Source organism: Phycodurus eques, chromosome 12 (assembly GCF_024500275.1).
Source record: "Phycodurus eques isolate BA_2022a chromosome 12, UOR_Pequ_1.1, whole genome shotgun sequence".
Lineage (NCBI taxonomy): Eukaryota > Metazoa > Chordata > Actinopteri > Syngnathiformes > Syngnathidae > Phycodurus > Phycodurus eques.
In genome coordinates, this window is record NC_084536.1 from 1098601 (window position 1) to 1126317 (window position 27717).

Sequence of the window (27717 nt, forward strand, 5' to 3'; positions counted from 1 at the left end):
TTAATTTGAATCCTACCTGAGGATGCACTTTTGAGGCCCAGTTGTCCTACAACCCAAAATAAAACCAAGGCGGTATAATTATTATTATTATTTTTTTTCTGAATTGGATTTTAAGTGCCTTTACCGTTATTAATCGAATATGAAAACGAGCCATTTAACTGGGCGCAAGCAGAAGCTCGCTCGTCTGGATATGTTTCTTTCCCCCTTGAATGACTCCTACTCCCGGAGGCTCTCGTTTGGGTTTTCTCCTCCACCAGCTAACTACGAATGAGCCCCATTAGCAAAGATGGCGACCGAGCAGCATTGAATACGTTCCCGTAGCGCGTTTTCACCGTTTGCTGTCTTTTACAGACCTTTCCGTAGAGGTTCCTCAACTCGACCGCGGAGAGAAATGTAGTTAGCCTGCGGCTGAGCATTTTCCTCCAGGATTTCGGCCGCCACAAGCCCGCAGTCTCTCGTTTTAGCGCAGGTCGAGCCTCGCCGCTAGCTAGCTTGCTCGTCGCTGTCGTCAGCCTTGTAAAATGGCTCCGGTGCAGATAGCCGCTGACGGGCAGTTGGTGCCGCTCGGCGGCCCGGTGGTCTCGGGCCCCCAGCCGCCAGCACCCGGAGCCCTGGCCACACACGGGATACGACTGAGTGTGCTGATCGACTTCCTCCTGCAGAGAACCTACCATGAAATCACCCTGCTGGCGGAGCTGTAAGTAGCTCAAGTGATGAAGGCCTCAAAAGCTAGGCGAGGAATCAACTCGCCCTCTTCACGCTGGACTAGGAGGATGCTATCCAGCCTGGAGTCCCTTTCCCCCCCTCTTCAGATTCATAAAACATGAGATGCTTCTTGTTTTTGACCTCCCAATAAATACTGTTGAAAGTAGATAGAAGTTATTAACCCGAAAGGGGGGCGTTTCTGGCAAACGTCATCGTCTTGCTGTCATAACTGCAAGAGGAGTACACTCAGATTGATCACATCTAATCCTATCCAAAACAGTTGTAACACCTCGACATGGATGCTATTCATTTGCCCGTCTATGGTGTTTTGCAGTTTGTGTTAGCACTAACCTAAATCGAGTTTTGGAAAGCAAATCAAGGCTGGAACTAACAATTACATTAAAAATCGATTCATCTGTTGATTATTTTTTCAATGAATTGATGGATTTGATTTAAATAAAAAAAAAAAAAAAAATTCCTTTACTCAAAACAGGATATTATTTCAAGTTGATCGTGCAGAAAATTAACAAACATAAATTGATTATGAGTAAGTTTGGTTTGGTCTGTATCATCTGTCACAAAATAGGCAAAGATGTTGATTGTTTTCCAAAGTAAAAGTAGATGTTTGCAAATGTTTCTAAACACAAATATAATCAATCTGCTTTCATGAGGCTGATGTTGATTTGGACAATTTTAAGTTAAATGAGGTCTCTAAACAATAAATTATCACAATGTTTTGGTAATCGATTAGTTGTCGGTTAATTTTTCCACCTCTAAGGCAAAGCTATGTGGTTGTTTTAAATACACATGTATTTCTCTTTGTTTGATATTTAGTTTGACAGTCAACTTCAAGTGGGAGTGTGGCATGAAACAACTTGAAGCCTCTTCATATTTTACAACTTGTTCACTATCTGCCACCATTCAGTGCTTGCATTTAAAATTTTTCAAAGCAAAGAAATCATCCAAACGCCTGCTGGTGTAGCAAAAAACTCCTTCGTTGGGTCACACGTTTCTCAAGGCACCACTGTATGTCACATTAGTGATCATCCTTTAAAATTTGTCAGCTAAACAACCCGATAACGCTTATTGCTGGGTTCTCCCCACTTAGTCACATTAAAAAAAAATGTTTTAATTACATTTTATTTTTTGTTTTTTCAATGCAATTATAATTTATCAGCAGAATCTCTCTCTTTGTGGTCTGGCCCGTGGGGGAGGGAACCACTAGCTTAATTTAATGCAATTAATCCTTGACAGCGTCCACCAAAACTCAGCATTAGCTTGACAATGGCAATGTTTTAGATAAAGCTTTTGTTTTTACTTTAGATTGTTTTCGCTTTAGATTGTGCAAGTGTAGCTAATATTGTGGCTGAAGATAATTGCTTCACTTTCTCCAACAAACAACAAAGCAAAAGCGAATTCAATACCGATTAAAACTCATTGCATTGGATGTAATTCAGTACTCCTATTCTTCTTTTAGGCTTCCAAGGAAAACGGACATGGAGAGGTATGTTGAGCGTTCTTATTTTACTCACCCAGCCTGTCACATGCTTTTAATATCAGCTTTTAATTGACACTTTTATAAAAGGAAAATCGAGATTGTCCAGTTTGCGAGTCGTACCCGGCAGCTATTTGTGCGCCTCTTGGCCCTGGTTAAGTGGGCAAGCAATGCGGGGAAGGTGGAGAAATGTGCTGTAAGTTTACATAATAATAATTTTTAAAAAATGCATTTATGGAAGATGGAATTCCACTTATTCACTTTTTAACTTATGGTCTCCATGGCGACAGATGATCTCCAGCTTCTTGGATCAGCAGACCATCCTGTTTGTGGACACAGCGGACCGACTAGCGTCGCTCGCCCGAGACGCCCTGGTGCATGCGCGCTTGCCCAGCTTCGCCATCCCCTTCGCCATCGACGTCCTCACAACAGGTTCCTACCCGCGCTTGCCCACCTGCATACGAGTAAGTCTGGTTTGAAGCTTTCACTATTAAAGGCTTGAGATTTCCACTGCACATTTTAAAGATCAATTTCACTTACTGCCTGTATCAGATTTGTACATCAATATCATGTGACCTGTATAGAGGTTTATTGTGTACAGTAGATTTTATATATCGCACTGAAATCTATCTATCTATCTATCGATCGATCTATCGCACAGCATTGCCAAATACTGTTAGGGAGAAGTTCAGCGAAACGGCAAGATGCAAAGCAGACCTAGCGGAACAAATAAAACACTCTCCCGCACAGAAGATCGTGGCGCGACCACGTCATCGTCAACTGGAATGCTAATTGCCGTTAAACACGCCTCGTCCCCATAACTTAAGTTAACCTTCAGTACTGCGCAGTGAACCTCTTCACAAGAGGCAATAAGTCTCTTAAGTAATTCATTAGAGAGACTGTTTACATGCCTCGGTAGGAGCTGCTATTTTGGTTTGCAAGAGTCCAAATGTCTGAATGTGCGCAATAGCACTGAGGAAATTGCATTTACTGTTTTTACTGATGGGCAAAAGATACTTGCTCTAGTTTTTTTTGTTTTTTTTTTAAGCGTGACTTCCAACATTATAAGACATGTTCTCTGCTTTTTTCGGATAGGATAAAATCATTCCGCCTGACCCCATCACGAAAGTTGAGAAAGTGACCACGCTGAACCAGCTGAATCAGATCCTGCGACACCGCCTCGTCACCACAGACTTGCCCCCGCAGTTAGCCAACCTCACAGTCGGTAAGCATCTTTCATCTTGTCACTGTGTTGTTTAGCTCTTTGGACTCATTTGCAAGCATGTTTGCACACGCAGCTAATGGCCGTGTGAAGTTTCGAGTGGATGGAGAGTTTGAGGCCACGCTGACGGTGATGGGTGACGACCCGGATATTCCCTGGCGACTTCTCAAGTTGGAGATTCTTGTGGAGGACAAGGAAACAGGCGGTAAGGCTTGACGCAGGGTACTCTGTTTTGCTTATGTTATCATTATTATTAGTTCTTTTCAATCTTCTGGTCCACTCTTCAATGACTGCCTGTATGTCTTCTGGCAACAGATGGCCGAGTCTTGGTGCACAGTCTGCAGGTGAACTATATCCACGAGCTTGTGCAAGCACGCCTGTGTGCGGATGAGAAACCACTGCAGGACATGTACAACTGCTTGCGTATCCTTTGCTTGTTTGTGTGTGTGTCCGTGTGTGTTCGTGTATGTGTGTCTTACTATTTACATACTTGTGCGCAGACATTTTTGAGGCAGAGCACCTGTCGCCCAAATTATTCATACAATTGAGAAAAACATGAGCATATATTTAACTTATCTATTTATTTTTGTTAACACAACAGGGTCAATAATACAATTATTAACGAAGCAGGTGACTATTAACAAACGTTAGTTTTTCATGGTCTACAAACATGAGACCAAGAAAAATCATTTAGAACCTTTTTTTCGACGATTAGTTAACCTCTAACTTGTACAACTCGATTTAAAAAAGTTTGGGTGGAATTGATGCCAGAGAGGGAAACTTTTATTAATTTTTTTAATATTGATGAATGAAGGACAAAAAGGGCTGCTGCAAAAAGGCCGGGTGCTTGTGCACCACCTAGTGGTAATGTGTGCACATTTGCAAGGGCCGCTATATTGTCACAGTGCAGTGGAAATGCAAGTCACAGGTCTACCTGATTCGCCTCAAGTTTAGGAAGGAACCAAGCCACCTAGTCCGTTGGTCACACGGACCAGACACTAATTGACCAAACATGTTGGAATGGGTATAATGTGTTGGAAAAAAAATAAAATAGAGGGTCTTTTATTTGCTTTTAGACTGCTGCATGACTGCGCTAATCAGTGCAATCTCTGCTCTGCCTTTCCTGCACCGGCACCAGCTTCGCATCTCAGCACATCAAAGAGCAGCTTGTGTAGCGGACAACCGCCTCTTTTTACAAGCGCTGTGACGAGGGATACGCGCACGAGTGTGCATGTTGAATGCTGATGGGGTGATGTGTGTGATACTTTTCCACACGTGTCTTCTTTAACGCCATTGTTTCCAGACTCCTTCTGTCTCTCGCTGCAGTTGGAGGTGCTCCACTCACAGACCTTAATGCTTGTCAGAGAGCGGTGGGGGGACCTGGTGCAGGAGGAGAGATACATGCCTGCAAAATACCTCACCCTCAGTGTCTGGAAGTAAGCCTTTCAATAGCCTCCGCGCACATTAACATGGCCATTTACTTGCCATGGACACAAGGGTGACCAGACGTCCATTTTTTGGGACCTAAAAATAATCTTTGATTTGATTACCTCAGTCTTCTATTTATTTTGCTTGGGACCCTGCCCTGCCGTGAATACTGGGAAAAAAAGTGGTTAATTGACACCACCTTAAAAAGGTTTATAATTGTTCAGTATATATATGCAACCCCCAATTCCAATGAAGTTGGGACGTTGTGTTAAACAGAATACAATGATTTGCAAATCATGTTCAACCTATATTTAATTGAATACACTACAAAGACAAAATATTTAATGTACAAACTGATAAACTTGATTCCATCCATCCATTTTCTGTAGCGCTTTATCCTAACAAGGGTCGCGGGTGTGCTGGAGCCTGTCCCAGCTATCTTCAGGCAGGAGGCGGGGTACACCCTGAATTGGTTGCCAGCCAATCGCAGGGCACACATAAACAAACAACCATTCACACTCACATTCACACCTATGGGCAATTTAGAGTGTTCAATGAACCTTGCATCCATGTTTTTGGGATGTGGGAGGAAACCAGAGTGCCCGGAGAAAACCCACGCAGGCACGGGGAGAACATGCAAAGAGTTCCAAAGAGGAAAAGAACCATCCGGACTGTTATGGACGCAAAGTTCAAAAGCCAGCATCTGTGATGGTATGGGACTGTGTTAGTGCCAATGGCATGGGTAACTTACACATCTGTGAAGGCACCATTCATGCTGAAAGGTACATACAGGTTTTGGAGAAACATATGCTGCCATCCAAGCGGCTTCATTTTCACGGACGCCCCTGCTTATTTCAGCAAGACAATGCCAAACCACATTGCTTCGTAGTAAAAGAGTGCGGGTACAAGACTGGCCTGCCTGCAGTCCAGACCTGTCTCCCATTGAAAATGTGTGGCGCATTATGAAGCGTAAAATACGACAACGGAGATGGGAAAGATTTCCACCTTCCTTCTTGGCCCGAAGGACACGACGTCCCCAATTTCCAAAAACAATTTGAAACGTGGACTTGTCGGATCACAGAACACTTTTCCATTTTGCATCAGTCCTTCTTAGATGATCTCGGGTCCAGAGAAGCCGGCGGCGTTTCTGGGTGTTGTTGATAAATGGTTTTTGCTTTGCATAGTCGAGTTTCAAGTTGCACTTACGGATGTAGCGCCGAACTGTATTTACTGACATTGGTTTTCTGAAGTGTTCCTGAACCCATGCGGTGATATCCTTTACACATCGATGTCGGTTTTTGATGCAGTGCCGCCTGAGGGATCAAAGGTCACGGCATTCAATGTTGGTTTTTGGCCTTGCCGCTTACATGCAGTGATTTCTCCAGATTCTCCGAACCTCCATCCATCCAACCATTTTCTACCGCTTATCCGAGGTCGGGTCGCAGGGGAAATAGGTTTAGCAGGGACGCCCAGACTTCCCTCTCCCGAGCCACTTCATCCAGCTCTACCGGGGGGATCCCGAGGTGTTCCCAGGCCAGCCGCAGGATGTAGTGTCTCCGGCGTGTCCCGGGTCGTCCCCGGGGTCTCCTCTCGATGGGACCTGCCCGGAACACCTCACCGGGAAGGCGTCCGGGAGGCAACTGAATCAGATGCCCCAGCCACCTCATCTGGCTCCTCTCGATGTGGAGGAGCAGCGGCTCTACTCTGAGATCCTCCCGGATGACCGAGCTTCTCACCCTACCTCTAAGGGAGAGCCCGGACACCCTGCGGAGGAAACTCATTTCGGCCGCTTGTATCCTGGATCTTGTTCTTTCGGTCACGACCCACAGCTCGTGACCATAAGTGAGGGTAGGAACGTAGATCGACCGGTAAATCGAGAGCTTCGCCGTTCGGCTTAGCTCCTTCTTTACCGCGATGGACCGATGCAAAGTTCGCATCACTGCACACGCTGCACCGATCCGCCTGTCGATCTCCTGTTCCATTTTCCTTCATTTGTGAACAAGACCCCAAGATACTTGAACTCCTCCACTCGGGGCAGGATCTCATCCCCGACCTAGAGAGGGCACGCCACCCTTTTCCGACTGAGGACCACGGTCTAAGATTTGGAGGTGCTGATTCTCATCCCAGCCGCTTCACACTCGGCTGCGAACTGCTAGAGTGAGAGTTGGAGGTCACGGCTTGATGAAGCCAACAGAACCACATCATCTGCAAAAAGAATAAGATGCAATACCTAGGCCACCAAACCGGACCCCTCTACGCCTCGGCTGCGACTAGAAAATCTGTCCATAAAGGTTATGAACAGAATCGGTGACAAAGGGCAGCCTTGGCGGAGTCCAACCCTCACCGGAAACGAGTCTGACTTACTGCCGGATATGCGGAGCAAACTCTGACTCCGCTCGTACAGGGACCGAACAGCCCGTATCAGGGGGTTCGGTACCCCATACTCCTGAAGCACCCTCCACAGGACACCCGAGGGACAAGGTCGAACGCCTTCTCCAAGTCCACAAAACCCCTCAGACTGGTTGGGCGAACTCCCACGCACCCTCAAGCAAACAGACCACAAACATTTTTATGCTGCAGGCCGAAAATCAAGAAGCAATGTCATTACATTGTAATCGATTGTGGTCTACCACTGCATGGAAGCACAATCCTTCACATCAGCATCGCGATGCATCGATTGTGATTTATTTCAACACCTCAAAGGTCTCTATATGTAAATGTGGCGCACCAACGCTGCGTCTCCGTGAGGTCACCAAAGCTTACCCAAGCGTTCTTTTATTCGCCCCAGCCAACAGGTGCTTGGTAGGAAAACAGGAACAGCCTCTGTGCATAAAGTCACAATCAAGATTGATGAATCAGATGGATCGAAGCCGTTGCAGATCTCGCACGAGCCCCCTCTACCTGCGTGCGACTCCAAATTGATGGAGAGAGCAATGAAAGTAAGTTTTATTAGTTCTAAGTTGGCAGTTTCTGTGTGTAGGAAATTAATGATGCTTGCTTCCCTCCATGTTTAGATTGACCACTTGTCCGTGGAGAAGCTTCTGATCGACAGCGTTCATGCGCGTTCCCACCAGAAGTTGCTGGAGCTGAAGGCCGTTCTGAAGGGCAACAATCCTAGCGACAGCTGTACGTGATTAACTCCATTTTCTTTTCAAAACGACCGTGCAAAACACTCATACGCCCTCTTGTTAAATGTTTGTCACACTGCACTTCAGAGAGAGGTACATATATTGGATTTATCCACTTGAGGTCAGCTGAGTGTGTGCATTAGCTATTCGTCAGGCTAAAGTTGGTATTTGTGAATTTAGTTGATCAAACTCTGACTGTGGCTTGTGTTTGAAACAGATAAGGTACCGTATTTTCCGCACCATAAGATGCACCGGATTGTAAGGCGCAGTCTCAATTACGGGGTCTATTTCTGTACTTAAGCCGTACATAAAGCACACCGTATTATTCGGCACATGCTAAAACAAGGTAACAGAAGCAAAACAGGGAGTTTGGTTGAACTTTATTCTACTACGTATTTAAAAATACACTCACATTTTTTTTTGGATCAATCTTTTGTCACAAATCCATTGAAGTCCTCGTCTTCTGTATCTGAATTGAACAGCTGGGCAATTTCTCCATCAAACATGCCGGGTTCCCTCTCGTCATTGTCGGAGTCAGTCTCGTTGCCGTGGGGCCGTTCAGCAATGATGCCGGCTTACGCGCAAGCTCTTACAACAAACAGTCAAAGCAGATACCTTAGCCCAGGCATCCACAATCCATTCACATATGGTGGCGTAACTCACCCGGCGCTGCCTCCCAGCCTTAGTAAAGGTGCGTTGGCCGTCTCTCGTCCATCGCTCCCACGCCGCTCGCAACTTCACTTTGAATGCCCTGTTTACACCAATGTCCAGCGGTTGGAGTTCGCTGGCACTTGCTGCGCCACCGTAGTCCTTGGCGAGATGGCGTCTTTTTGTAAAAACGAAAACACCAAGACGGACCTCCTTGAAAGTGTTCGATCTTCATGTCTTGTGCTATCGTTATTGCCTTCAGCCGAATGGTGACTGTAGAGACGCTTCTCCTTCTTGTGCTTGATTTAGAATTCTAGCGCGGCTGCTCTATTCCCATTTACAACCGCGTAACTGATAGCCTGTAGTTTGGATTGTGCCTCGTAAACATGTCTCTTCGCTGATGTCATTTTTGGGAGTCCTTAGCCAAACAAATGTTGTTTTGCAGCATACCGGTAGTACATTATACCTACCGGAGGCGTGGCGGAGGTAAGCGTACGTACTGTACGTGGCTTTACGTAATGTTCTCTAATTGGTTTATGGCTGCCAGCGTACGTAGTGTACGTATTACGTCCCTATGTCGGCGGGAAATGGTCCGACAGTCAATGAAGCGGAGCGCTTTCCAAAATCCCACAACAACATTTTTACAGATTTTGGAACTCTGTTCACACATAAGGCGCACCGGCTTAAAAGGCGCACCTTGGATATTTGAAAAAATTAAAGGCACGGAAAATATGGTATTCTGTAAGGTTTCTTTTTCTGCTCAGAACATGAGATCAGTTGAACGTCTGTGAGTCATTACTGCCACAATTGGCCTATAAAGCTGACTATCAGATGTGCAGGTGAATAATTGCACTGATTGCACAATGACCTTTAAAAAAAGAAAAAAGCGATGCGCTGAATCCGCAACAAATGAACCACGCTATCGCAAGGTATTGCTGTATAACAAAATATCTGCTAGCCTGTGGCGCTTTCATTGCAGGAATATTTATTGAATGAATGCCCTGACTGTCATCTGCATGGCAGAGAAGAGTTACTAAAAGTATGTTTCTATGTCTCTACTTCAGCGTTCATTGAAACCGCTCTACCCACTCTCGTCATTCCCATACTGGAGCCGTGCGGTCGCTCAGAGTGCCTCCATATCTTTGTCGACTTGCATTCTGGCATGCTGCAGCCCATGCTGTACGGATTAGGTGAGCGGAAGCCGCCAGGATCCGTCGTATCCGTCTTCGGCTGTAAAATAGCAGCGCTTTCTTCCGTTAGATCAATCAATGCTGGACGACATTGAGAAAACTATCAACGATGACATGAAGCGCATCCTGTCTTGGCTTCAACAACTCAAGTAAGTCTGCCTGTCACAGTGTCGGAATATTTGCCGCTGAAAGAGGACAATGGCACTTCAGTGGTACAGTCTGACGCCTGATTCTTGCTTGTCAAATCTGGCAGAATAGCTGTCATGACATCTTTCAGTCTGACCAAGAAAGGGTGTTCAAAGAGGTAATGATGTGCTAAGCAATGTCTTGATTTTTTTCCTTTTCTTGTGGACAGATTCTGGCTGGGTGAGCAGCGCTGCAGGCAGTCGGTGAAGCACCTTCCCACCGTGTGCACCGACGTCCTTCACCTTTCAAACACCGCTTCACACCCTGTGGGGAACTTGTGCAAGCACAAGCTCTTCATCAAGCTCACACGTCTTCCGCAGTACTACATTGTCAGTCCATCTCCTTAGCAATAAGCGTAAGACGTCTAGCTTCCTATCCTACATGGTTTCTCCTTTCTGACTCGATGTTCAGGTGGTGGAAATGGTCGATTTGCCGAGCAATCCGACGGCGTTGCACTACAAGTACTCCTTCCTGTTTGTAACTCAGCTGGAAGGCGACGATGGGCCCGTGTGCGCGCAGCTCCTGCAGCATTTCAAGCCCAACCTGGAACACCTCGTCCAAGACACCACTTCGACGCGAGCGCACCGGCCCGTCTCCAAAAGAAAGGTCAGCAGTGGGATTTTGTCTGTTTGAATGCAAATACGAGATGAAACAAACTGTTTTTTTTTGTTTTGTACCATAGGTGCTGTGTTTCGCGTTGTTGTAAAACTTCACAGGCTATGTTTTAAGTAACATTTTAATATTATTCAAGGACATCAAGTGGAAAAGTGGAAATTCATCACATAATGTCCATGTGAGTCACATCGGAGATGCTCTTCACATTTAGGCCTGTCAAGATAATTGTTGTTCGATAAATGAAATGAACACGATAGTTTTTCTGGAAATTGTCATTGTTGTGGTGAGCCGGTGCGCGGAAAACACAGTGAGCCGACAGAGTTGGACGGCTGTGTCATTAGCCACAAGTGGGCGCATGGAATGCCGGCGGACCGGTACACTCTTGCCGGTGTTGGTTCTGTCTAATACTCCACAGCCTTGCTCCGTGTGCAGCGCGTACCTTCACACTTAAGCGAAAGTTAAGTTTATTGTGTTTGCTAGCCCACGAACTAACCTGCAAGCTAATGAGCTAGCAAGTTAAGGAGCTGAACATCTCGCTCCACTGCGGCGATGTCGTTTAAAATGTCAGCACTTCGCTCCGAGTTGTTGTGTGTGTTAGTCCCCAGTTAACACACAGGAAAGTTAACTGTTTTTTATGTTCGCTAGCCTTCAAGCTAATGAGCTAAGGCTCTAAACAGCTCGCTCCACTGCGGCGAAGTCGTTGAAAACGTCAGTGCCTCTCTCCAAGTTTTCCGTGTGTGTTGGTCCCCAATTAGGAAAAACAAAGTAAAGTTAACTGTTTATTAAGCATAACCTCAGTGGCACATGTTGTTCAGCCAGTAGTTGACTACAGCGAATGAATATCAAGGTATATTCCATTGACAGGTGAAGGGGTCATCTTCAGCTGACCAAACGTCTTGCAGCTCTTTATCTTTATTTCAGACCCAGGCGATCCATATCGCAGAGTAAAGACAAAATAAAATAAAAATTAATATAGAAACAAGAAAGGAAATTATAATAATAACAACAGCAATACTGCTTTAGAAGCAAACAAATAAAAATTAATAAGGGTGGTCTTTATTTTTCATGATATCAGAGGCTAAAACAACAACCATATCGTTTATCGCGATAGTTTTGGGGAAAATATATCTGTTATCGTGACAGGCCTATTCACACTTTTTTTTGTTTTTGTTTAAACATTCGTAATTTTCATGTACCGGTAAAAGTAAGTTAACCACAGTAAAACTAGTCCAATCTTCTTAACTTGGTCAACAAGTTACAAGGTTATGCTGGACAGAATTATTGCCAGCGTTTGACTTAATTTTGTCTCGTCATGAAACCTTTATCAATGCACAGGCAATTTTTTTAAAAGTAACATTTTACAGTCCTAAAAGTGTAAGAGAAAGAGAAGAAGAATACAGAGCTGGCAAATGTTACGGAACGTCCTTATTTTGTTACGGAACTCACTGAATGTTCACTCGTTCCGGCCGTAAAAATTATTGTTACAGATATTGGGGGGAAAAAATCCAGTGTCTGACATTACCGCCGCATCCACGTTGAACAGCTGCTTGGTGCACGCTATTTTATTACGCCACCCGGCTGCCAAGCTGCGGAGGCGAAAGTTCTCATCACGTCCGGTGTCAACGCATTAAGGTCACTGATAATCACCTCCATTGTAGCGAATAAGCTACACTTCTTATCAAAGTGTCACAAAGGGAGGACGAGGAGTGGCCCGGCGAAGATGATGTCAAAGCCATGCTAATTGCTAAGCTATCATGTCATGCAGTCGCAAAACCAGTGATGCCGGTAATTCCAAAATACCGCCATTTTGCGTAACAAGCAAAGTAATGTTACTTTTCCCGGGGAAAGTAGTTAGACTACAGTTACTTCTTCAAATCCACAATAGTTACTTTAACATCATCAATGTCTCTCACCATGTACTAATTTGAAGCTGGTGATTCAAACAAAGAGCAGTCCAGCTATGCAGAAACATTTAACTGAGACCGCTCTCTTTTTCAACTCATAGAAGAAAGCTATTGGGAAGTGATTGTTTATTACACAATGCACAGTGAAGATGCAGTACCATAAAAATGCAGAGAAATGCACGATTTCACTGTCGCCACACTATTTGTGTTATTTTCCTTTAGTAAATAGTGTATTTGATAGTTGTTACTTTTTTATTTATACATTAAGAATGCAGTTTTACTGGCGTGTTAAGCACGCAATGCGTTGTGAGTTAATTATTCATACCAAAGTGCACGACCATAAATTGGTCATGGAGGGTAAGGACTGACTCACTGAAGGACTTGCAATACTTAAAAAATATTGACAATGAAAAGTGAGAATTTTCAACTTCGTCTGTGAACTGGTTTAACGCGCTGCACACCTGGCATCACGTGGTAAGTTTTTGATGATGGAATGTTGAAATCTCATATACTAGTACTTGGATTCAGGCTGTAACTGTGTCCACCATTACAAGGTTGATGTAATAAAAACATTAAAATGACAAATATTGAAGCCATTTATTAACAATTATGATTATAACTGTCGCACGGAAATGTCCTTGACAACATTTTGAAAATATGGAAATTTGGACAAATTGTTCTGGAAGTGGCGGCACGGTGGCCGACTGGTTAGAGCGTCAGCCTCACAGTTCTGAGGACCCGGGTTCGCCTGTGTGGAGTTTGCATGTTCTCCCCGTGCCTGCGTGGGTTTTCTCCGGGCACTCCGGTTTCCTCCCACATCCCAAAAACATGCATTCATTGGAGACTCTAAATTGCCCATAGGTGTGACTGTGAGTGAAAATGGTTGTTTGTTTCTATGTGCCCTGCGATTGGCTGGCAACCGGTTCAGGGTGTACCCCGCCTCCTGCCCAATGACAGCTGGGATAGGCTCCGGCACGCCCGCGACCCTAGTGAGGAGAAACGGCTCAGAAAATGGATGGATGGATGGATGGAAGTAAATTTTTAGGTTGGCAGATCTGAGATTAGAACAATCAGCGTTAATTTCCATGACAAATGTGTAATGCGAAGGCGAGTACGATGTCAGTACTTTTTTTGTAAAATGATCTGTAAAGCTTAAACTTCGGTTACCCGTTTCAAGGAAAATACATATATTGTTTTCAACACAACCACATTTAACCAGCAAAACATGGTTATAGTGTAATTATTTTAGAAACTGGTTATACCAGTACTGCGGTTACCTAAAGCATCGCTAGGAAGATACAAGCTATGAAATAAACCCTTCACTGTATCACTTTATTATGGCCATAAGGATGGGTTTCTGTCAATGTCTCTGTAGATGACTGGAGAGCAGGCAGAAACGGAGCCAAAGAAGCCCAAGCGGTCAGGGGAGATGTGTGCCTTCAACAAAGAGTTGGCGCACCTAGTGGCCATGTGTGACACCAACATGCCTTTTGTTGGCCTCAGAACCGAGGTGAGTCACCGTGACTTGACACGTGGAATTATTCCTCCGTTCCGTTCCTGCGTCTTGCTCAATTAAACTCAGTTTTGTTGCACCGTTCGTCTGGTGTCTGTTGTTGTTGTAGCTGTCCAACATGGAGATTCCCAACCAGGGTGTTCAAGTGGAAGGAGACGGCAGCAGTCACGCCATCCGGCTGCTTAAGTAATGCGAACACACATCACAAGCACACATGCATGTACAGTAATCCTCTGCCTATTTGCAGTTTGGTCCGTCCCCCTTTTTTTTTTTTTGTTCACTGAAAAACTCACCCATTTTTTTCGTGCTGTTTTATAATGCTCTTAAGGTGCCACAAGATGGCACCAAAGACATGTCTAATAAGGAATTGGTCTCAAGGAAGTATGTAGAAGTGATGCATCTTGACTGAGAGATGCGCTTTGTATGTCAGGGAGGAGCCTGGGTTGTTCGAGGTAGTTAGGAGTCTTTGCTGCATGGACTCGCTCACTTAGCTTTTTCAAAATCTAATCATCTGTAAACCATTTATTTTTAAGGGTAATGCTGTAAGACAAGTGTGAAATGATATTAAACTTTTATTGGATCATAGATTGTGGTATATTTATGGTTTCAACTGGGAATATTTGATACGACTTTTTTCAGACCAATACCAGTAAGAGTATTCACTCTTGAGTACTCAACGATACTGAGAACCGATACCACTACTACGTTTGATAAATACAATTTCAATGAACACAATGACAGATAATTGTGAACAAAGACCTTTTTTTCTTTCTGAAACGTGTGATGATTCGCCGGTGTGTTAAACCGCCGCTCTCCAGCGTCGACTGCTGGCAAGGGGTACTTGGTCGATGTCAGATTCATGGCTGTTATTGGCAGCCTTCACGAGTACCTGATACCTTGAAAAAGGGCTGGTATTGGCCTGATACCCATACATGGTATCGGTACTCAACCAACCCTCGTTTCAACGGTTAATACAAGCGATTCTAAATATTTTTGGGAGGGTCAATTACTCAAGTTTTTTCGCTATTCGTGATTGGGCTCACTCTCTATCCCCAGCAACTAGCTGTACAGGAAATGTGTTAAGTAACAGCTTACCTATCCCACGAGTATAACAAGAATTGAGCTGCTGTACAATACAACTAAATTAAATAAAACTACTCACCCTTTTAGTGTTTGACAGGTATTGCTTGGATTAAAATGTCTATTGTCTATCAGAAAATGCATAGCGTACTTGGTGGTGTTATTTCTTGAGACGCTCAAGTCGAACGACTGACTTAGCCTATGTTTTCTTCAACTTCAAACTGTACCACTTTTGGGGCTTTTTACTTTGAACATTTATACACAATCTCAACAAAAATGACATTGGCCAAACATGACAGTGGCCAACTTGCCCATCCTCCGCAGGAAGAACAACTTCCCCCATGAACTTTTTTTTTTGTCTTGTTCGGTAGTGAGGTCAAGCAGAATGGAAAATCTGTATCCCTTTTATGTCGAAACAGTTTTACTGTGTCACAGTGGAGTTTTGAAGCTTCCGCTGTGGTATTATAATTGAGTTTTATTGAGAATCAGACTTGATCAGTCGAAGAGAACGAAGTTTCTAGAAGGGAGAAAGAAACAAAGACAAAAGACAAAGCACTAATTGTAAACAGGATGAGAGAAGTAAATCATTACATTATCTCCAACAATGAAACGTTAAATATGAGTGTTGCATGGGGCTGTCGTGCTACTTCCTGGGAGGGAAGGACAGGACAAGATAGAACAGGACAAGGACAGGAGAGGAAGCATGCAGGACCAGGGTTGTGAACCCGGCTGTACAACTGAAGTGTGGTGGCATTAATTATGTAAATTATAATAGTGTACAGGACAAGAGTATAAGTGAGGAGAAACACAAGCGATTTGGATATTCATGAGTTATTTGTTACAGTAAGGGGTGTGTTCCCGCATGAATTTAACACAAAATGGCTGTCGCTGTTCTTGTTAATCCCAAAGGTCTTGGATGGCGTAGCTCTTCCACACCAAATTTATCCAAGCATACTTTACACAGTAAAGGGCCTTCCGCAAACCAAAAGTGTGACGTATATAATTGTCCAAAATGTCGTGATAAGATAAAGAATTAGAGGAAACTACAGCCCCCAAAATGCAGGGGGGAAGTCAGTGAATGGAGAGAGCGGTCATTGTCAACGGCCTCTCAAAAACCTGTTTCCCGTCTTTGTTGCAATTAACTAAACCATGTTTTTGTGGTTCAATAAAAGCGCATACATACAGTATATTGTACGCGGAGCCTTCAAACCAGATACAGGATCGAGTTGCAGCGCATCGATCTATGTGTGTTTCGTGATCGCTTGGTGTGGTGAAGAGTCGCTGACTGTAATTTTTTCACCATGGTCCAATTGAGTTGCATTCGGCTGGGGTCACAGCCGTCGAACAAAACCCCAGATTGATGAAGTAAGAGGTGTGTCCCAAAACATTTGTCCATATGTAGGTGCAGTACAAAGAATGATTACACACAAACCTGAATGTCATGTTCTTGTAGGATCCCTCCTTGCAAAGGTGTCGGAGAGGAGACCAGAAGAGCTTTGGAGCGTTCCCTCCTGGACTGCACCTTCCGCCTCCAGGGCAGGAACAACCGAACGTGGGTGGCCGAGCTGGTGCTGGCCAACTGCCCCCTCAATAGCACCAATAGCAAGGAGCATGGTACCCATCAGCACACCTTTTCCTGCATCCTGTCATTTGCACACTGAGCACAAATCCTGTCTTTGGCAGCCTCCACGCGGCACGTGTACCTCACCTACGAGAACCCGCTGTCAGAGCCGGTGGGTGGGCGCAAAGTGGTTGAAATATTCCTCAATGACTGGAGCGCCATCAGTCAGCTGTACCAGTGTGTGCTTCACTTTTCTCGGGCACTGCCAGGTACGAACGCACCACCATTTGTATATATATGTGTATACATATATACGTGTATGTGTATATATATATATATATATATATATATATATATATACATATATATATATATACATATATATATATACACATATATATATATGTGTGTGTGTGTGTATATATATATATATATATATACACACACATATGTATACATGTATATGGGGCCTAGTGAAAGCAAGACTCCTTTAGCCTTCTGGTTCTGAGGCTGAGGCTGCAGCAATGCTTGGCGGAAGGTAGCAACTGGAACAGACCACGGTTGGGATTGCTGGAATCCTTAATCATTTTGCATACAATGGAACCCCTAAGGTCCAACACAATCCATTGCAGCTATGTAGAGGTTACAACCCAATATGAGCTTTTTGTATTTCATAAACTGCTAGTTTACATCGCATCTGCAATTAATAGACTGTACCATCTAACAATGATCTCCTGGTTGTGACGTCCCAGAGTTGCCGTCGTACTTGGGGCTGTTCTCGGAGGTGCGGCTGTACAACTTCCGTAAGCTAATTCTGTGCTACGGCAGTACCAAAGGCAGCTCGGTCACCCTCCAATGGAACGCCAACAGCCAACGCTTCCACCTGGCCCTCGGCACTGTGGGGCCCAACTCGGGCTGCTCAAACTGCCACAACATCATCCTCCACCAGCTGCAGGAGATGTTCAACAAGAACCCCAATGTCATTCAGCTCTTGCAGGTAAACCCAACTGCAGTCATGCGCCATGTAGTCTCTCGAGATGGATTTTTCCACCCTTTTCCGTGTATGTTCTGTATAAACAGCACTGATGGTCAAAGTCAGTCTGGCAATATTCAGCCTTCAGAGGTGGTGTCGGAGGTGTAAAGGCGATGCTGTAATGTCGAAACGGGTGTGAACACCCAGCCCTCACCTCTCTTGCCCTGTTGTGGTGCGCTGTCTGCCAAGTCTTTTAGACGTCGATGTCAAATCGTTATCTGATTTTCAGTGTCGCTGTCAAAGCATGTTTATGGCAATATCGAGCTTCACAAGGTTCTGTGTAAAACGCAAAGGTGGATAAATCTTTTCTTATGGCTCTGATGCAGTGGAAACACAACAACTTAGTAGCAAGATTGTCATCATCTTGTGGCATCTATAGAGGACTACAGATGATTATGACAAATGACTACTTTTGTCTGTACCAAGTGCCTCAACTCAATTCAACATAATTCCTTGGCACCAAGATGCCACCAGATGACACCAAAGCAATACTGTTATTGCTTTGGGCTGAGCATAAAACAGCAAATAGGTGAATAACAAATAACAGAGGATAGATTTCAAAAACACCTCTGTTACTAAGCGAATTCACCAATGTCGAACCACAAATATGCGAGGGTTCACCAAATATCAATTCAGAAAATGTCGACATTCTGCTTGTTGTGTTCCTGCAGGTGCTTTACGACACGCAGGCCCCTCTGAATGCCATCAACAAGCTCCCGACCGTGCCCATGCTGGGTCTGACCCAGCGCACCAACACTGCCTACCAGTGCTTCTCCATCCTGCCCCAGTCGCCGACGCATATCCGCCTGGCTTTTCGCAACATGTACTGCATCGACATCTACTGCCGGAGCCGCGGCGTGGTGGCCATCAGGGACGGAGCGTACAGCCTCTTCGACAACACCAAGATTGTGGAGGGCTTTTACCCGGCTCCTGGACTCAAAGTAAGTCGAGTTGACTTGTTTGGATTGATTTGTATGCTATAGGTTTGCCTCTGGGGCAAATAAACGCACGCAGCTTGCAAATAGAAACAAATTAAACCTCAGAGAAACTGTTATGAAATGCTCCAAAATATTGAACCCACAAATAGTCATACTATATAATAATACCTCTTCTGCCATCTCAATATGTTGTGCTTCCAAACGTGAACAATGAGGAGATAGTTAGCCAAACTCCTTTTCATGAGCATCCTTGCTCCGTGATTTACATCCACAAGTTGACAACAATGAATTGGAATGAAACGACATCAGGAAAGTGGATGCAAGAGAAGAAAAGAAAGACGGCATTACGACATGACGCACACGATTACAATCTAAATTTAGCCACGGCGCTCATGACCAATCAGCACTGTGCGCCACTACCGCATTCTTATTTTACCCGCAAATATCGGCAAAGCTAATTGAACGTCACACACACTGTATATCACATTAACACACAAGGATGATGCAATATTCACAGTCGTTGCGTTCTGAAGGGACCACATGAGCCAATGAAGACACGAGAACACGCTGCGCAAGTAGCAACCATTCCGTCAACGTATACGCCCCGTAGCCTACTTCCTGTTTCTGCTGTGCCGCAGGTTAATACCAAAATAAAGGTCCCATCAATAAATGACATCAAACAATAACACATGACGCCTCAATGACTTCATGGGCAGAACAATAACCAAATATTATATTTTAAAAAATAAATAAATGTGGACCTTGGAGTGGACCTTTAAGTTCCTTCATGGGATGAATAAAATATTGGAAAAACTGAAATGGCTCCATATAGAAAAAAAGACAACAGAAGATGATATTTAAATGGTTCCCTTTTTAAATGCAATAGCACAAGTAGGCACACAAAAAAGGGCACCCCTCGGCAAAGTTATTCACAAACTTTAAAAAAAACACTGCAGGACATATTTAATTTACATATTTTTTTGAACACCATCAGTCTAATCAAATAGGGTAACAAGTTGAATAAATAAATGAATGGTTTAAATTCTGTTTAGAATTTAGAAGTAATTGGTGCCCACTGTAAATTGTTTCAAAGATGTCAATCCACTGTGCCCCCCCCATGAAGAGCTCAGACTGTGTGTTCCTCTTCCAGACCTTCTTGAGCATGTTCGTAGACAGCAACCAGGATGCCCGCAGGCGTTCGGTCAACGAAGACGACAACCCGCCATCGCCGGTGGGCGTGGACGTGATGGACACGCTCGTGAACCAGCTGCAGGCTCAGCCCCAAACCCTGAGGGCCGCTGGCGGCGGCGTGTACCCGCCGCTCACGTCTCCGCCGCCAAACTACCACGCCAACGTGACTCCTTCGCCATCCATGATGCCCACACAATCGCCAGGTACTTGTTTGACAAAGGTGTGCCAGTGGAAAGTGTTTGATACATGTGAGCTTCTTTGGCCCGCCGTGCAGCGTCACCGCCATGCTGAGCTTTTTCTAAAAGTAATTCCCATTTCACCGAGGAGGAGCAGCCATTTTGTTGACATCTTTTTCTTTCTTTCTTTTTTGATATATCCACACACCTCATGTCTTGCCCTATCCATGTTGCGTCATCTCAGCCCCGCCGACCGCGCTGCCCAGCTTTCGCACGTGCGCTTGAGACGTGCGCGATCAGTCTGACGAGATGTGCTGTATGTATGTGCAGGGAACATCCATGCCTCTGGCTCCCCTAGCGGAGCGTTGAGGGCTCCCTCTCCTTTCGGTCCCACCCCGTCTCCATCTTCTCTGGGCATAGCCATGGGTCAGACAAGCTTTGCCAGCCCCCACGGTAAGACGGGCACGACGCTGGCGGCCTCGAAGATGCCTGAACTCCAACTTCCCTTGCCGAGCTGTTGTTTGGGTTGCGAACTTACGGGACAATAAACGTGGCTTTAAAAGAGCAGGCACACCCTTGTACTTATTTTGTGTTCTTATATTTGTGCGCAAGTCAAGATTGTGGCTGTCCCTCACAACAGGTGCTCTGGACCCCAGCTCTCCCTACGCCATGGTGTCTCCAAGCCACAGGGGCCAATGGCCGGGCTCCCCCCAGGTCTCGGGTCCTTCTCCTGGGGCCAGGATCCATGGCATGTCCCCTGGGAACCCATCACTGCACTCGCCACTTCCTGACCCCCACTCTCCGCGTGCTGGAACCGGTAAATACGTCTCTCCAAACATCACGTGTGCATGAATGTTCTTTGTCCGACCATGCCTGTACAAAGAGTTTTTAAAAAAAAAATATTGAAGAAGACCACCACATGCAAACTGTGTATCAGTTGGACAAGAAAACAGCATATTTGCAGGGGTTTTATTCTTTTGTACGATGTCATTGTCTGTTATCCCACTACATGAGCCAATTTTATATTATTTTATTAACAGCCCATTTAAAATTCAGGAGGAACTTAATTTTGACTGCTTGGTGTTGGGGCTGACCTCTCATGGCCCGCGGCTGCTCCTTGGGTCCCCCCCCTTATCGTTCCCTTGTCGGGTGCCCCCATCCGCCCTCCTTTCCAACAAACAAGGGACACTCTCCCGCCTTCGGGCTAGGCGGGAACTGGCTGCATCTCGGGCCTGCGGGTTGGGGGGGCGTCTGGCTCTCCCGGGGGTGGAGGGCCGTGGTTGGCTGGGGGGGTGGCACTGGGTCCCTACGGCCCCCGCTCGGTGGCCGGTTGTCGGGGCGCCTCGGTGGGGCCGGCGTCCCGTCTGGCCGGTCTCGGGTGGATCATGGTCCACAGGGATTCCAGTCTAACCTCATCTGTCAGCCTATTAATCACCCTTTACTGTAGTTTGTACTGAAATTCAATTAAATGGGTGAAAATCTTGATAAATCCAAATTGTGTTGACTAGGTCTGTCAAAGTTAAAGCGTTAACTCATGATTAATCACACACACCAAAAAGAAATTGCATTAATCATGTATTAACTCGGATCAATCACACAGTTTATTTTGACCATGCAAGATTTCTTTCTTTCATGTAGGTTCCCAAATCATGCCCAGCAGTATGCCTCCGCCCCGCAAGCTACCTCAGCGCCCCTGGGCCGCCTCCATCCCCACCATTCTCACCCACAACGCCCTGCACGTGCTTTTGCTGCCTTCGCCCACCCCGTGTCTGGTGCCGGGCCTGGCGGGCAGCTACCTTTGCTCGCCACTAGAGCGCTTCCTGGGTTCGGTCATCATGAGGCGACACCTACAGCGGATTATTCAGCAGGAAGCCAACGTGAGCCTCTGACGAATCAGCCGATCGGCAGAATCCAAATGATATTTGTTCTGTCCCCCCGCTCACTGCTTGCCTCCCGTGCAGCTGTCCATCGTAAACTCCAACGAGCCCGGCGTCATCATGTTCAAGACAGATGTGCTCAAATGCCGCGTGGCTCTTAACCCAAAGAACTACCAGACGCTGCAGCTCAAGGTCACGCCGGAGAATGCGGGTCCCTGGTCCCAGGAGGAACTTCAGGTGCTGGAAAAGTTCTTTGAGATGCGGGTACGTACCGTCACATTGTTCTTCTATTGAGGTCAAATGTGCTGATAAATGTACCACTTGCCAAATCAATGCATGATCAGCTAGCAAAAAAGATGAAAAGTAGCACCAAGTAATTCTGTGGAAAGCATGAAAATGCGAGCCGCGCCTGCACAGGCTGCGAGCAGCGGTCTGCTTGTCCGACTGCACCGCTTTGTTCTGCTGCATAAGAAGGGCAGGGCTCACAAATTGAGATTTATTTCGGTTGTGTGATGAAATAATGCAATTTACTCCATAAAGTAAAATGCCTCTCAGGTTGGCTGAAAGCAAACTGAAAGAGAGACGCGAGCAACCGCGTCATATCCGCGTCCTTCAAAATAAAAGCTCAAACCCATGAAAATACAGGAAGTATACAAAATAAAGCCACAAACGTTCAAGAATGACTCCATTGAAATGTAAACTCAAAACGAATCATTCATTCATCTTCCATTCCGCTTATCCTCACGCGGGTCGCGGGCGCACTGGAGCCTCTCCCACCTATCTTTGGGCGAGAGGCGGGGTACACCCTGAACTGGTCGCCAGCCAATCGCAGGGCACATAGAAACACACAACCATTCGCACTCACATTCACACCTACGGGCAATTTTAGAGTCTTCAATCAACCTAGTACGCATGTTGTTGGGATGTGGGAGGAAAGCGGAGTGCCCGGAGAAAAGCCACGCAGGCACGGGGAGAACATGCAAACTCCACACAGGCGGGGCTGGGATTCGAACGCCGGTCCTCAGGACTGTGAGGCACATGTGCTAACCAGTCGATCACCGTGCCGCCCAAAACAAATCAATCAAATCAAAACAAATCAATATTTTGCTGAAATAAAAATGAATTACAAAACTCTGCTGCACTAGTTCGGTGTTTTCTTTCTACATTTGTTGTACTGTTGAATAAATTTAAAAAAATATTTTCCTATGTGCATTCATCTTTTTCATTTTTAAAGATTTACTCAATATATCAATAAAATGTTGAACTACTCTGTAGTTTCTTTAGTTTTCAGTACAGAAGCTTTAAAACTGGCAGTTTTACACTATTTTCAAAAATCATGTTAATAATCGAGATCGGACGGTATGGAAAAATATATCGGGATTTATTTATTTTTTTTAACCATAAATTCCCTAGACCTAATCCTAAATATTGTTAAAAAAAAAAAAAAAAAAAAAAAAACAACAACAAAAAAAAAATGAAAATGTAATGAAGCCTGCAAAGGCACAACCGATTACACCCTAAAATGATAAGATTTGATCGGGCTATCTGAACGTTGAAATGGAATTTTTATGTAATAAAAAAATGTATGTAATAATGTGTTCGAATCATTTAAAAAACTAAAAATCATGATTGAGCTAATAATTTACGACAGGAAGTTGCATACAAACTAAGAAGTTTTTTGTTCCTGACTTAAGGCTTCTTTATAGTCGCGCGGGCGGTGACCGCACTGACGTCACTGCGGCTATCCCGAGCCCAGTTTGCCTTTATACTCGAGCGCAACCCACGCACGCAATTTTGAAAATGTGCTGCAGTTCTCCTCCGAGTCAGGGGTGTCGCTACGGCTGGTATTGGCTATTGGCCGCTGCATTTTTTGGCCATTTCCGGTAGCTGTTTTTTCCTTTACTTTCCGTAACAAGGAACAAAGCAACGACAATGGCGACCGTGGAACAGTGTCTGCTAGAACTAATGGACCTAGATGACCAGATGATACGTTTAATTATGCCGCCAAATTGATCAAGGCAGCGGCGGCAGTGGTATGTGGACCCGAGAGCAACGCTGAGTACGTCATCACAGCATATGACTAAAACGGTCCACTCACGAGAGATGATCTCCGCGGAGCAACAATTTTCTCCGTGTGCGCGTCAAGTGACGCGTAGGGGCCGTGCGGGCCAATGTGTCGGTCATGTGATACAATGCGGGCGTGGGAGTATAAAGCGGCCTTCAAGGTGCACACGGTGAAGGACGTGTTGATTTTATCGACGCCTGATATCATGTCCTCTTTTCAAGGTTGCCGGGCCCCCCTTCAAGTACAACACTTTGAATGCCTTCACGAAACTTCTGGGGGCGCCCACGCACATCCTCAGGGACTGCGTGCGTATCATGAAGCTCGAACTGGTTGGTTGTTTTCGGCTTTGAAAACTATTTTTCATCATATGAAATTAGGAATATTTTAACATTCTGTCATTGGAGTGTAGAAATAAGATGTTTGAATAGTCTTAATTGTCAAACAAATGTAAAAAGAAAAAGACCATTGTGAATTGCTAAAATAACCAAACAGTTAACCTAAACTTTGATTGCAAATGGTGACGCTAGTCTTCCTGCTGTGAATGTGAGTTGGCTATCTTCTTCTTTATATTCTTCATCTTCTCTTAACAAGCCCTTGTTGAAACTGATCCTTCTGCTAGAATCAGTCACAGACAAATTTCACCCTCGAATTTTGTTTCCATTATGATTACCGTTTAATGTTAGTACTGTCCAAGTAGTAGTGTACAAATGCTCTGCTGAAGTGCTTCACAAACTATTTACCAAGTACCACTTCAAAAAATGTTTGAGCACAAATGCAAATGTATTACAACTGACCTTTACTTAACAAATGCACTGCACTGGGTTTAAAAACAAAAGAGGTTTACGAGCATTATGGGGATTGAATTCAGTAATTCTTCCGCGCACCACTATTGGTACACATAGCCCACTTTGAGAATCAGTGCTCTACTGTGTTGTGAAGGGGTGACTGTCATCCTCCTGCAGTTCCCAGACCAAGCTGGCCAGCTGAAGTGGAACGTCCAGTTCTGCCTGACCATACCTCCCAGCGCCCCCCCCATCGCCCCCCCCGGAACCATCGCCGTGGTGCTCAAGTCCAAGATGCTCTTCTTCGTAAGTTCACGCCGCCGCGAGCGTTCTGCTCACGACTTCCCAAACCCGCTGACACCCTGCGTTGTGGTGCCCGCCCGCAGTTGCAGCTGACCCAGCGCGTGCCCGTGCCGCAGGAGCCCTTGAGCATCATCGTGCCCATCGTGTACGACATGGCGTCGGGCCTGACGCAGCAGGCAGACATCCCCAGGCAGCACAGCTCTTCAGGGGCGGCGGCGCTCATGGTCTCCAACATCCTGAAGAGGTTCAACGAGATGCACCCCGCCAGACAGGGTGAGGCCGCCTCCCGGTCCTGGAAAGGCTGCACATTTGTGAGGCAGACTTTCTTTTTTTTAATGCGCGTGTGTCCATGACACGGGTCAGTTTTTTTTTGCATAGCTTTCAAATTTTGTTTGTGAGCCTGAAGTCCCAATTTTCAACATTGTTTTCCTCAGAGGTCAGTTAAAGCTATCTTGCATTTTTGCCCGTTGACACAGTATATTTTACATTGTTGCAAACATCCACCGCAACAACTATGTTAGACAGTTTTAACCACAAAACCAAAAAGTGCCGTGTGGATGGAACTTCCTAGAGCAGCCGTAAATAATGAGCTTGTAGCAAGGTAAAACGATGTTTCCGGATGGTGTCAAAGCAACACATGGATATTTTACATTGAAAGTAACCTAATTTATAGTTTTAATGGCTCATTTAACCATCCGATTCTGACCTGCATGCATCACTCAAACTAATTTCTGACTACAACAATTACGCTTGTCTTTTATTTAACCAAAATAATGACCGCAGGCTTTAATCTTCATCAACTTTAAGCCGTTTCATGGCTAATTGAGCCCCTGCCTTCGTCCTGCATGCATCCGACTCAGTTCAGCTCAGAAACATTATGTTTACGTCGTTTATTAAAACAAGGTAACGGCCATCGGCTTTCCCTTTCACCAACTCGGCATCATTCGAGTGGCTGATTTAGCCCCTGGGTTTTGATCTGCATGCATCAGACTCAGTTGAGCTCAGTAACATGACCTTTAGGTGATTTTTTTAAAACAAAGTGTTGACGAGTAGCTTTCGTCTTGACTCAAAACAAACAAAGTGAATGCGTGACGTGTGGCCTGAAGAGGAAGTACGCGCGTTCGCGCACACTAAAAACATGGCGGTATAAAACAAGATGTCATTGGTTGTTTAACGTCGCACTTTTAAGAGCAAACGCCAATATCGTTCTTATTATTGTGTGAGTTGAGGTTTCCGTGGGCGTGAACAATCGGACAAATTGCGATCGTCTTTGAGCACATTTCTGCCGTTTCCTTCCCGTCCAGGGGAGTGCACCATATTTGCGTCCGTTCACGAGCTGATGGCCAACCTCACCTTGCCGCCCGGCACGCGGCAGTGAACAACCGCGAGCCTGACGAGGAATGAGTTGCTGCCCGAGACAAAGGCCGCATCCAACAGCGGCGGCGTCTCGTCGGTTCCGACGTCGTGTACGGCTGCCGTAGTGGAGCCCCGTTTCGACCGCTGTCAACCACAAAGTGCTGATTGTCGTAGTTACCGGCTTAAGACGAGCACATGAGGTATATTTTGGATATCAATCTTATTTTTCCCCCTTAATGGGGGCACTTGTAAACAGAATAGTATCTATTGAAATGAAGTTTGTTTACAAAAACATGTACATTGTTGTATATTTGAGTGTTAGCCTCTTTGTTGTTGTAAATTTTGTCACGAAGGATGATGATGATGATGATGATGATGAGAGTCCTTCGTCTTTTGTCACGACCTCTGTCTGCATTTTATCACGCCCTTTCACAACTGTGACACACTTTATAAGGCCGCCCACTGTATTTGATCAAGATGGAAGCATTTGATACGTTGTCCAATTTTGCTATTTAATAAAGCAAACCGAGGAGAGTCTTCCACTGCTAGTTAGCTTGTTTATTTGAGGAAAGACAACCGCAGCACCACATCAAAGATGTTTTTTACCTTTTGTTTCATATACTGGACCAAGTGTTGATTGGAATTTCAGTGACTTCTCTGTCTCCACTTTGCTGCAACAGCCCATATTCTCGCTGCCCTCAGTCTCCTGTGGGATCAAATTGGCTGCATTTGATCGAGATGCGTTTAAAATGCCGACGGGAGGATTTTTACATTCTGTGGGACTTTGCTTTTCCGTGACAGCTTAAATAGCATCTTAGGAATTGGAGTAAAAGCAACAGCACAATTACATTACGTCACCTTCTATCGAAATGTAGTTTACATTTGAAGTTGCAAATAAATAAGCAGTATACGCTCAAGGGCCACATTTCATTTTGAAATCTGAATGAAAGACCATGTCTTTATTTGATAGCGTAATAAAATAATTTTCATGAAAAGTAGTTTACTCTAATAATAGAATTAATTATCCGCTTGTCTAATTTATAAATTATTTTTAAATGTTAAATATATACTGTATATAAAACTCACATTTTGTTTGTTTATATCCAATAAATCAATTGTGATCAAAAATAAATAAGCTAACGAACTAGTAATTGCTTGGTGGGCGGAGTCCTTATTGACGGAGTTGAACGTCATTTGCAGTATTTTGAGTACCAAATTACAATCTAAAGAAGTGGCAAATATAGCGTATGCCGAGTTCTATATCCATAATTGAGTGTAAAAAAACCCCTTTTTTTTTTTTTTTTCCTGAGCATGACGTCAT

General features: G+C 44.9%; 1 protein-coding gene across 2 annotated transcripts; it reads left to right on the top strand.

Annotated features, from left to right (window-relative positions):
* Positions 1–281: 281 nt before the first annotated feature.
* Positions 282–27659, top strand: med14 (mediator complex subunit 14). Of its 2 annotated transcripts, XM_061692315.1 has the most exons (29): positions 282–697; positions 2183–2209; positions 2291–2396; positions 2491–2664; positions 3296–3425; positions 3499–3627; positions 3738–3845; positions 4726–4858; positions 7639–7789; positions 7865–7976; positions 9691–9816; positions 9887–9965; positions 10172–10331; positions 10414–10608; positions 13897–14031; positions 14144–14220; positions 16568–16728; positions 16798–16944; positions 17428–17672; positions 18380–18649; positions 19797–20040; positions 20344–20466; positions 20654–20830; positions 21652–21890; positions 21975–22154; positions 24177–24284; positions 24918–25043; positions 25124–25313; positions 26345–27659. In XM_061692315.1, exons 1-29 carry the CDS (start codon positions 522–524, stop codon positions 26416–26418), a joined length of 4302 nt encoding a protein of 1433 aa, XP_061548299.1. In that variant the 5' UTR covers positions 282–521; the 3' UTR covers positions 26419–27659. The 2 variants fall into 2 exon arrangements, with proteins under 2 accessions (XP_061548299.1, XP_061548300.1); XM_061692316.1 differs by lacking the exon at positions 20344–20466.
* Positions 27660–27717: the final 58 nt, after the last annotated feature.